Consider the following 11,197-nt stretch of genomic DNA (forward strand, 5'->3'; position numbering starts at 1 on the left):
GGTGGCGCCGGCCAAGGCGAGGTGATGAAGCACCGATCGGCTGCACCGGGAGGGAGCAGAGGGAAATTCCCGTTCCACCGGGAGCAGCTCTGGGACGGGGTCCAAGGCTGCGGGACGGGGAGCGGCTGGAGCGGGGTCCTGGGGATCCCATGGGGGCAGGAGGGCCGGGATTGAATAGGGACCGGGTGAGCCGGGCTGGGATTCAATAGGGACCGGGTGAGCAGGGCTGGGGTTCAATAGGGACCGGGTGAGCCGGGCTGGGGTTCAATAGGGACCGGGTGAGCAGGGCTGGAGTTCAATAGGGACCGGGTGAACAGGGCTGGGGTTCAATAGGGACCGGGTGAGCAGGGCTGGAGTTCAATAGGGACCGGGTCAGTAGGGCCGGGGTTCAATAGGGACCGGGTCAGTAGGGCCGGGGTTCAATAGGGACCGGGTGAACAGGGCTGAGGTTCAATAGGGACCGGGTGAGCAGGGCTGGAGTTCAATAGGGACCGGGTCAGTAGGGCCGGGGTTCAATAGGGACCGGGTCAGTAGGGCCGGGGTTCAATAGGGACCGGGTGAGCAGGGCCGGGGTTCAATAGGGACCGGGTCAGTAGGGCCGGGGTTCAATAGGGACCGGGTGAGCAGGGCTGGGGTTCAATAGGGACCGGGTCAGTAGGGCCGGGGTTCAATAGGGACCGGGTGAACAGGGCTGGGGTTCAATAGGGACCGGGTCAGTAGGGCCGGGGTTCAATAGGGACGGGGTGAACAGGGCTGGGATTCAATAGGGACCGGGTGAGCAGAGCTGGGGTGCAATAGGGACCGGGTGAACAGGGCTGGGGTTCAATAGGGATCGGGTCAGTAGGGCCGGGGTTCAATAGGGACCGGGTCAGTAGGGCCGGGGTTCAATAGGGACCGGGTGAGCAGGGCTGGGGTTCAATAGGACTGCGGTGGGGATGGGGGCCGGGATGGGGGCTGGAATTGGAGGCAGGATCGGGATCGGGGCCGGGATCGGGATCGACATCGGGACCGGGACCAGCATCAGGATCGGGGCTGGGACTAGAACCAGGATCGGGATCGGGGCCGGGATGGGGATCAGGATCGGGATCGAGACCAGGACCAGCATCGGGATCGGGACTGGGACTAGAACCGAGGTCGGCATCGGGGCCGGGATGGGGGCTGGGATAGGGATAGGGATCGGGATCGGGATTTAGTACTTGCCCCCCCCCCCCCCCGGGCGCGCCCCCGCCTCCGGCAGCGCGCAGAAAGCCCCGCCCACCCCTCCACCGTCAGCCAATGGGAAGCGCGGAGATAGAGTCGGGGGGCGGGTAAAGCGGGGTCCGCGCCTCCTCCCTCCTCCCCTTAGCCAATAGACAGCGCGGGCGCCGCTGCGGGCAGCGCTGATTGGCCGGGGCGACGCGGTTGCTAGGCAGAAGCGGCGGCGCGGGGCGGCATGGCGGGCGCGCTGGGCGTGGGGCCGGGGGTGCTGGCGCTGCTGCTGCTCTGGGCCATGGCGCTGCTGCTCGTGATGGCGCTGGGCCGCGCCGGCCGCGCCCGGTGAGCGCGGGGACCGGGCGGGATCGGGCCTGATGTGCGCGGGCACCGGGCCCGGTGAGCCGTGGGAATGGGGTGGGACCGGCCTGGTGAGCCGGGGATGGGGCGGAACCGGGCCCGGTGAGCGCGGGGACGGGGCGGGGACGGTGAGCCGGGGAGACAGGGACAGATCGGGGTGGATGCGGGACCAGCCCGACGAGCACGGAGACGGGGATAGGACCGGGTCCGGTGAGCGCGGGGACGGGGCGGGTCCGGCCCGGTGATCGCGGGGTTCAGGCCGGTCCGGCCCGGTGATCGCGGCGCTCGGTCCCGCCGGTGCTGAGCTCTTCCCGCCGCTCCCGTCCCGCCGCAGGGTCGGCGCGGTGCCGGTGCTGCTCGGAGCCGCCGCGCTCACGGCCGCGCTGCTGCTGTTCCCCCGGGAGGGCGAGAGCCCGGGCCCCGCCGGCGCTGAGGAGGTGAGACCGGGCTGAGGGGAGGGCGGAACCCCGGCCGGGCCCGGGATTGCACCGGCTCCTGTCCCGAAGCCCCGGGGCTCGGCCTTTTCCGTGGGCATGGCCCCAGATGGGTCTCTGAGCCAGGGACGGCCCTGCGGCCATCCTGGAGCCCTGGGAATGGTTCCGTACCCCGGGGTTCCTCGCCCGGGGATGGGCTGCAGGATGGCCTGGGAATGGTTCCATATCCAGGGATGGGCTGCAGGATGCCTGGGAATGGTTCCTCATGTTGGGGATGGGCTGCAGGATGGCCTGGGAATGGTTCCATACCCCAGGGATGGGCTGCAGGATGCCCTGGGAATTGTTCCTCACCACAGGATGGGCTGCAGGATGGCCTGGGAATGGTTCCATATCCAGGGATGGGCTGCAGGATGCCCAGGGAATGGTTCCTCATTTCATGGATGGGCTGCAGGATGCTCTGGGAATGGTTCCATACCCCAGGGATGGGTTTCAGGATGTAGTGGGAATGGTTCCTCACCCAGGGATGGGCTGCAGGATGCTCTGGGAATGGTTCCTCATGTTGGGGATGGGCTGCAGGATGCTCTGGGAATGGTTCCATACCCCAGGGATGGGTTTCAGGATGTAGTGGGAATGGTTCCTCATCCCTAGGATGGGCTGCAGGATGCTCTGGGAATGGTTCCTCATGTTGGGGATGGGCTGCAGGATGCTCTGGGAATGGTTCCTCACCCAGAGATGGGTTTCAGGATGCCCTGAGGCCCCAAGAATTGCTTTTAGCTCAGATGGAGCCCCAGTACCACCCCCATGCCCCCACGATTGCCCCGTGCTGCTTCTGTGCTCTCCCTCTGGCACAGGCTGTGTCACTGCTGGAGCTGGGAAATGTTCATTTCTGTCACTAAATTGCTGATTTCCACCCTGGTCCACCTGACCCGTGGGGTTTGGCTCCCTCCTCCCATCCCAAGGGCTCTGTGCAGGGATTGCCCTCCTGCTTTGGCCCCCCCAGCTCCAGCAGCCTCTGCTCCCTCTCTGCCATTCCCTTCCCTTATCAGCTTTTTTTCCTTATCAGTTTTTCCCTCAGCTCTGATTTCTGGTTAAAGCCCAATTTCAGCTTTTCAGCTCTCTTGTAGGTTCTTGCCATGCTTGAGCACGGAGCCATCTGCCCTGTCAGGCCCAGGGATCTCCCCAGTTTTTGGATCAGGCTGTCTGAGCTGCCACCTTGAGCTCTCCCACAGCTCTTTGGCCTTTGAATACACAAAGTTTTGAGCCCTTTCAGGTGCTGTTTCCTCCCTTCTATTATTAATGCCTGTTAATTACTGCTTTTCTGGTTCTTGTTCTGTGTAAATCCCTACTAAAAGAGACTTGTAATGTTCTTTTCTTCTCTCAGTGTCACATCTGACCTGCTCCTGTGAAGGTTAGCAGTGAGATGAAGGGCAGCCCAGTGCCTGTTTGTTGCCTGGGAGGCAAATGGAATTGCAAAGCTTTATTTTTTCACGGATCTTCAATTGGACTGGACCTGCCCTGCCTATCAATAATACATGACCTGGGCTTTCTGCACCAAAACTCTGCTAATTGGCTAATTAAAAAGTGAAACGTGCAGAAGGAGCCGGCGCTGGGCTCACCAGAGACTCTCAGCAGGAGCAGCAGGGCTGAGCTAATGCGATGGATAAAGCTGAGCTGGGGCTGAGCAGAGCTCTGGGGGTCTGGGGAGCAGAGAGGGGGTTTCACAAACAGCTCCTTTCTGTGGGCTTCTCTTTGTCTTGCCTGGCTACCACAGCTTTATTTTTAATTGTTATTTTTCTCTTTTCTCGCCATCTCCCTGCTAAAAGGAGGGATTGTGGCTGGGGAGAATTGCTGCAGGGCTTGGCTGCTGCCTCTTGCCTGTGCTCAGGGCTCTGCTGCTCCACATTAACATTCCCAGCAGCTTTTTGCAGGGATCTCCTTCTCATTTGTCACACACTGTGCATCCCAGGCATGGAAAGCAAGGAGAGGAATCTGGGGGAGCCCCAGAGGTTCTTTTATCCTTTCAGGCTGTGTTGTGCTCCCTGCAGGCTCCTGGAGCAGGCTGGGGCCGTGAGCTGCTGGGATCTCTGTGTTTCTGTGCCCTGCAGGTTGTGGACACCTTCCTCATCGGGCGCTTCATCCTCCTGGCTGTGATGAGCCTGGTGTTCCTGGGGTGCCTGTTCCTGTTCCTCATCTACCACCTCATGGAGCCTGTGTATGCCAAGCCACTCCACAGCAGATAGAGACAGCAAAAAGGACATCCTGATACATGGGAATAAACCAGGAGCTGCTCTGGTGGTGACCCTGATGTTCTTAGAGCCAGCAAAGCAAGAGAAGCCTTTGCTTCATCTTAAAAAGCAAAGTTTGGTCTGAGCATGAGCTCTTTCCTCCCCAGGGGTTCAAGCCTGTGCACCTGCAAAGGTGTGAGAGCCTCTGAATGCTGCTCTCGTTTGCAGAGAGCTGAGATCCAGCACTTGGTGCTGCTCCTGGTTCAGTGCTGAACTGAGGTGGTTTGTTATTGTTACCCACAGGAGATGGGCAGAACAAACAAACAAACAAGTTACAAACAAGAGCAGTTTGTTACTGCTCCTTTTTCACTGTGATTTAATAAAACTCTTTGAGAAATCCCCGCCTCAGGCTGGATTTATTCCACAGGGCTGTCACATTTGGCCACGCTGTGGTGACAGTGCCCATGAGAGCTGCCTTTTTCTGGGTTTGAGAAAAAAACCCAAACAAACATCAGTGTGTGACTGTGGATTGTTTGGGATGGTCCCTTGGCCTGGAAACCAGAGGCTTTGGAGGGGGAGTGAATGCAGAGTGATCCCAAACAGCAAATGGAAAGCTGCCCTCCCAGGAGTGAGCAAAAAGATGTGTGTGCCCTCCCTGGTGCTGAGCAGGGCTGCCAGCCATGGGAAATGCTGATATCTGAGTGTTCCCTGCCTGTGGAGGCCCTGGGTGCTGCCAAAGGCTCACAGCTGCTGCCACCCTAAAACTTCAAACCTTTGCTCAATTCTAGCACAGATCCTGCTGGAGCTGCTGTCACCCTGTCCCTTCCCTGTCCCTCTTCTCCCCTCCTGGGGGAAAAAGCCCTCTCTGTGTTCTGCAGGGGCAGCAATGGGGTTGAATGCCATTTTTGTCCCTATTTTTGGGGGGAGCCAGGGCAGCAGTGCTGCTGAGGCAGAGTCTGTGGTGAGATGAAGCTGTGGGCAGCACGAGCTGTCTGACAGCCACTGCTGCTCTGTGCCCTCCATGGCAGCAGCTTGTTTTCCTGCATGAAACCTCAAAAGGCTTTTAAATTGCAGGACAAAAGCATTTTTGGTGGCCTGTGACCATTTTGTAGCAGGGAAGAAGCTTTTTTACCCTCCTTGCTGCACTGGGGAGAGGCTCCCACAGGGAAGGGCTGTGATGGTGTTCACAGGGGTCTTAGGATGGGGGAAGAGACGAGGATCTGACTCCATGTTTCACAAGGCTTGATTTATTATTTTATGATATATATTATATTAAAACTATACTAAAAGAATAGAAGAAAGGATTTCATCAGAAGGCTAGCTAAGAATGGAATAAGAAAGAATGATAACAAAGGTTTGTGGCTCAGCTCTCTGTCTGAGCCAGCTGACTGTGATTGGCCATTAATTAGAAACAACCCACATGAGACCAATCACAGATGCACCTGTTGCATTCCATAGCAGCAGATAATCATTGTTTACATTTTGTTCCTGAGGCCTCCCAGCTTCTCAGGAGGAAAAATACTAAGGAAAGGATTTTTCATAAAAGATGTCTGGGACAAAGGGGTGAGGTGGGCTCTGGTATTGTTCATGGGATGGAGCTGCTCAGCCTTGAGCTGGCAGCATGTGAGGTCAAGTGAGACAGCCCTGAGCAGTGATCAGGGTCAACACAGCCAAAAACTCGATGGCAGAAACTCAGATTTTTTTTCCCTAATTTTAAAGATTTTTTCTTTTTTTCATTTTGAGCTGATGACAGTAAATTAAAGAACCCACTGTCACTTTCCAGCCCTGTCTGACAGCTGTCAGTCACCAAGCAAAGCTTTCAGGACATGCAAGATTGATAAGGCAGAGACAGTGGGTGTGGAGGTGATGCTTCCCTGGCAGAAAATGCCCCAGCACCCCAGAGCACTGACTCAGTCAGCTGAAAAATGTGAGTACAGTCCCAAAAAAAGCAGAGAAGAGGCATCTCTGCTTTCCAAACTGCAGCCATGCTCAATCCCTTCCTGTCCTGAAGCCCATGACAAGGGAGTGTGTTGAGGAAATGCTGAGCATTTAATGCAGCACAAGCACATTGAGGTCTCCTGATGATTTTGATGTTACACCTGAAACTAAATTCATATTTAATTCATTGTGTTAATAACATGGAGTTTCCCTGGCAGCTCCAGCTCTGCTGTGCTGTTATCCCTGTGTTTGTGGGATGATTTGGGAGCCTCAGTGAGGCCACAGCTTCACCAGGGCTTCAGTCCAGCAAATGGGAGGGAAACCACAGCAAAAGCAGCTGGGGCATTAAAACCCAACCCTAACAGCAGAAATGTGAAACTTCTCCCCATTTTGTGCTGTAATTAAACCCAAATAAGGGCTTTTTCTGTCCTCTTAACTGTTTGTGACTAAAATGAGTTGAAAGGCTGATAGAGCAGCAGTTATTCTGGGGAGAGCAGAAAGCCATGCTGCAAGACAGACACAGCAGCTCCTGCCCAAGGAGGTCATTTCAGCATTTTCCCAAAAACCCCATTAACTGCAGAAAGCCTCACGTGCTCTCACCCCCACTGAGACATTCTGAGCTTCATCCTCATCCTCCACAGCCCCTGGCAGTGGGGAGCCACCAGCTGGATGAACTCAGCCCGGGCTCTGTGTATTTATTTATTCTGGGGAGTTCTGCTCCTCCCCACACTGGGGCTTTCCAAACGGTTCCTGTTTATTTTTGGAACAGGAAAGACCACGTCAAGGACTTGGTATGAGCCAGAGCTGCTTCCCAACCAGCCCCAAATGGGGATTTTTTTTGCTTCCATCCACATCACAAAGCTCAGACTCCTGGAGGATAATCCCTTCTAGCACATCTGCCTCCATCTAGCAGCCTGAGCCTTTATTTTGGAATTAACGCGCCACAGGAGGGCAGATTTGTGTGAAACCCCAACCTCTCAGTTGCAGGTGAGGATTTTGGGACTTCAGGGGATGTTTAAAGCCAAGGAGCCCTGCTCCAGCCCAAACTGATCCAGCCCTCCTCCTGCAGGATCAGATGATGAAGATTGCATGCAAGATGTTTTCAATCACCATCTGTATGGCAGATTACCTTTGTCAAGTGGGCAGTTTGCCTTATCTCTCTCTCTCTGAGTGACCACATTCACACCTTCCTCGGGAGGGGACATTGCTGATAACAGACTATTGAATGTCACTGCATGGCTGATAAGAACTACAGCATCCCATTGGGAGATGTGAGCCCAGAGGGAGGAGCCAAGCATTGCTACCCGGATATAATCTGGAGATTCTGGAACACCAGCACGGCTTCTCCACTGGATTCCCCAGAGGAACAGCAGCTGCCTCTTCCCCTGGATCTTCAGAGGAAGAGATTGCACCTTTCTACAGGACCCCTGCTCCAGCAGAACCAGCCCTGATACTGCAGGAGGGCTGAGCCACAATTCCAATGGGACTGCTGCCAACACCCTGACCCACAGGGTGTCAGGTTGGGTTCTGACTCTGGCAGTGTTGTTCTAGTGTATTGCATTGTTTATTTTATCTTTTTTTTTCCTTTTTCCCTATTAAAGAACTGTTATTTCTTGCTCCCATATTTTTGCCTGAGAGCCCCTTGATTTAAAATTCATAGCAATTCAGAGGGGTGGGGAGGGTTTACATCCTCCATTTCAGGGGAGGCTCCTGCCTTCCTTAGCAGACTCCTGTCTTTCCAAACCAAGACATTAGAGAACCAGAACTGCCATGTCCTAAGGTGCAGGCAGAAAATCATGCTGAATCTCAGCTCAAGAAAGCTGCTGTGCTGAAAGATCTGTGTGCCACGCTGAGGGCAGGCTGGCTGCTTTCAGGCCGGGGGGAAGAGCAGCCCTTTTTTCTCCCTAAATTCTCTGCCTGGCTCGTTATGAGCAGGGATGCCCCTGCACCAGGGATGCCCAGGCAGTGCCAGGCTCACCATCCTGAGGGAGGGCAGGGAGCAGTGCCAAAGCAGGGATGGAAGGAGCAGGAATGTCTGCAGGGGAAACTCCTCTCCTTGATTTAAGGCCCTTGAATGACGGCCATTCCTCATGTCTCACGCTGCTCTCTGCTGGCACTTAATTACCCTCACTGGAAAAACTGCCCTCACATTTCCACCTTGACTTTGCTGACTTCAGCTTCCCTGCTGCTGGATCCTGATTTGCCTTTGGCTGCTAATTAAAAAGCCCTTCAGCCTTTGCCAGCTGCTCCTTGCATAGGTAATTAGAGAGCGTGCCCCAGCCACCTCCTCACCTTCCCTGCAGACCAGCACCATTCCTCCAAAAAAATCTGAGCAGCCTCTTGCCCATCTGCCTCCTCCTGGGGGATGGCATTGCTGGGCTGAGGGACTGTGGGGGCACCCACACAAATACCCAAACACTGCATTTACCACACCCAAAGAGCCCCTTTGGGGTGAGATTTGTCCCATCACAGGACAGAGTCCTGTGTCCATGCTCTCAGGGCAGGGCCAAAGGGGCTCATGGCAGAGGAAAAGCAGCAGCCCCTTACCCAGCAGAGGAGGAACAAGGTGAGTTGTCCTCCAGATTCCTCCCAGAGCAGCTCAGCTCCATTTAAACCAATTTTTTTTGGCCAAGCCAAACCCAGGGGATCCCCTCTCTGCCTTCCCACTCACCCTTCAGTTCCAAAGCTCAGAGAGATCTGGAGTTTTCTTTGGCATTTGGCTCCTTTCATTTTAAGTTTGAAGCTGCCATGGGCTGTGTGCCCTTTCTCCTCGCTCCTGGCAGCTGAGCCAAGGCTGCTCAGACTTTCCAAACATAAATGGGACATGGCCCAGGCCTAAATTTGTCCCAGAAAGATTGTAAGCAGCTGAAAGGACAAGCAGGAGGGGGGAAAGCAAAAAAAAAAAAAAAAAAAAAAAAATAGAAGAAAGGAGGGGGGAAATCCCCAAACCAACTTGCTGTTCAATAAGCCCCCATGAGTGTCAGGACTTATAGGATGATTTTTTGCTTGAAGGGGTATAGAATGGTCATTAGGTCACTCAGCAGTGTGAAAGCTCCACCACACTGCACTGACAGGGCCATCCTCACCCAGCCCATGGATCCCTGCCAGCAGCAATGTCCCTGTGCCCACAGAGGGCACAAGTGCCACCAGCCTGGGGACACTGCAGGGTCACCCTGAGGCTGTGCTGGGGACAGACCCTGCAGTGACACCTCTCCCTGTGGCTCCATCAGGGTTTAGCCTGTGGGATTGATGTTTTCCTGGGAAACAGGGCAGTTGGGGATTTTGTTTTTCTCTGCCTGCTCCATCACTTTTCCTGGTTTTTTTTTCTCCAAGGCCCATTGAGCATCACCAGAGTGGAGGGGATTGAAGGCCATCATTTGGTCACCTCAAACCTGCAGGTGCCACTCTGCAGGCTGCCTGACCCCTGTGCCACTCCATCCTCCATCACCCCCACAGGTTTACAGGGAGCTGCTCCAACTGGCTGCAAGTTTCCTCCTTTTTTTTCCTCCCACCCTTTTTTTCCCCTTTGCTGATGAAATCAGCACTCAATAAAATCACATCAGGCCCAGATGTTTTCTCCTCGGGTCAAGATCCAAGGAGGTGAAGTCAATTAGAGCTGCAATTCATCCCAGGCACACACAGAGCACCTGGCCTTGGGCAGAGCCCCGGAGCCAGGGGTGATCCCCGGGTGGTGAGAGGATGGAATCACACCCCAGGGGATGGAATCACATCCTTGGGGATGGAATCACATCCCAGGGCACTGCAAACACACCCCAGGGGATGGAATCACACCCCAGAGGACTGAAAACATCCCAGGGACTGCAAACACATCCCAGGGGACTGCAAAGATCCATGAGGATGCAAGAACATACCAGGGGATCCAATCACATCCCAGGGGTTGGAAACACATCCCAAGGGATACAAACACATCCCAGGGGATGCAATCACACCCCAGGGGATGCAATCACATCCTGGGACTGCAAATATATCCCAGGGGATACAATCACATCCCAGGGGATGGCAAAAACATCCCAGGGCGCTGCAAATACATCCCAGGGGATGCAATCACATCCCGGGAACTGCAAACACATCCCAAGGAGTGCAAACACATCCAAGGGCTTACAATCACATCCCAGGGGATGCAAGCACATCCCAGGTGACTGCAAAGATCCCAGGGCACTGCAATCACAACCCAGGGGATAGAATCACATCCCAGGGACTGTAAACACCTCCCAAGGAGTGCAAACACATCCCAGGGGATACAGTCACATCCCAGGTGATGCAATCACATCCCAGGTGATGCAATCACATCCCAGGGCACTGCAAATATATCCCAAGGGATGGCAATCACATCCCTGGGGATGCAGTCACATGCCAGGGGATGCAAACATATCCCAGGGCACTGCAAACACACCCCAGGACACTGCAAACCTCCCAGGGGATGCAGTCACATCCAGGGGACGCCAATCACACCCCAAGGGATGCAATCACACCCCGTGTCTTCCCAGCGCCCCAGCTCCACGTGCATCAAAGTCGCTCCCCCCCACCCCCGCCGTGCACACATCTGGCTGCACAGCTGGCCCTGGCCTCAGTCACTCACACCGCGGGGGCTCCCGAGCCCCGTGGCTGCCCGGGGAGCCGGCAGGGCAGGGCTGGCAGCCAGCGGCACCACTAAAACCTCCTGGGGCCGCTCCAATCAGGGAGCGCCTGATGAGGGTGAGCAGCAGCACCGGACCCAGAGCAGCCAGAGCGAGAACAGTTCAGCACGGTGTAAGGCTCATGCATGTTCTTCTTTTGGAGCTAAACTGTATGGTTTTGGAATATTAATAATCAGAAAAAACATCGGGTTTAGTCTTTTTTTGCAGTGGGATGTGTCAAGGAGTAAACCCGGCTTAATTTGAGCTCAGCCCGGGGATGTTGCCTGTGTAGAAGAAGCAGTGCTTTGTTGGTGAGGCAGTGCCTGAAGTGATTTGGCACCATCCTCCTGATCCAGACCCTGGAATACCAAGCAGGGCATTGGAATAGCAAGCAGGGCCTGGATGGGTCAGG

At 55.3% G+C, this 11,197-nt stretch overlaps 1 protein-coding gene across 1 annotated transcript; it reads left to right on the top strand.

The window, feature by feature from the left end:
• The first annotated feature begins 1,432 nt into the window (after nucleotides 1-1,432).
• Nucleotides 1,433-4,263, top strand: TMEM218 (transmembrane protein 218). Its single transcript, XM_054292859.1, has 3 exons — nucleotides 1,433-1,536; nucleotides 1,886-1,988; nucleotides 4,091-4,263. Exons 1-3 carry the CDS (start codon nucleotides 1,433-1,435, stop codon nucleotides 4,223-4,225), a joined length of 342 nt encoding a protein of 113 aa, XP_054148834.1. The 3' UTR covers nucleotides 4,226-4,263.
• The last annotated feature ends 6,934 nt before the right edge of the window (nucleotides 4,264-11,197 follow it).

Source organism: Melozone crissalis, unplaced genomic scaffold, assembly GCF_028551555.1.
Source record: "Melozone crissalis strain CALT ecotype California unplaced genomic scaffold, PUWL_Pcris_2 ptg000120l_1, whole genome shotgun sequence".
NCBI classification, from domain to species: Eukaryota; Metazoa; Chordata; class Aves; order Passeriformes; family Passerellidae; genus Melozone; species Melozone crissalis.

Excerpts from the sequence above, each read along its gene's own strand:
- TMEM218 (XM_054292859.1), top strand. The coding sequence starts at position 1,433 with ATGGCGGGCGCGCTGGGCGTGGGGCCGGGGGTGCTGGCGCTGCTGCTG. Across the intron at positions 1,537-1,885 it reads GGCCGCGCCGGCCGCGCCCG|GGTCGGCGCGGTGCCGGTGC; the intron begins GTGAGCGCGGGG and ends GTCCCGCCGCAG. Across the intron at positions 1,989-4,090 it reads GCCCCGCCGGCGCTGAGGAG|GTTGTGGACACCTTCCTCAT; the intron begins GTGAGACCGGGC and ends TGTGCCCTGCAG.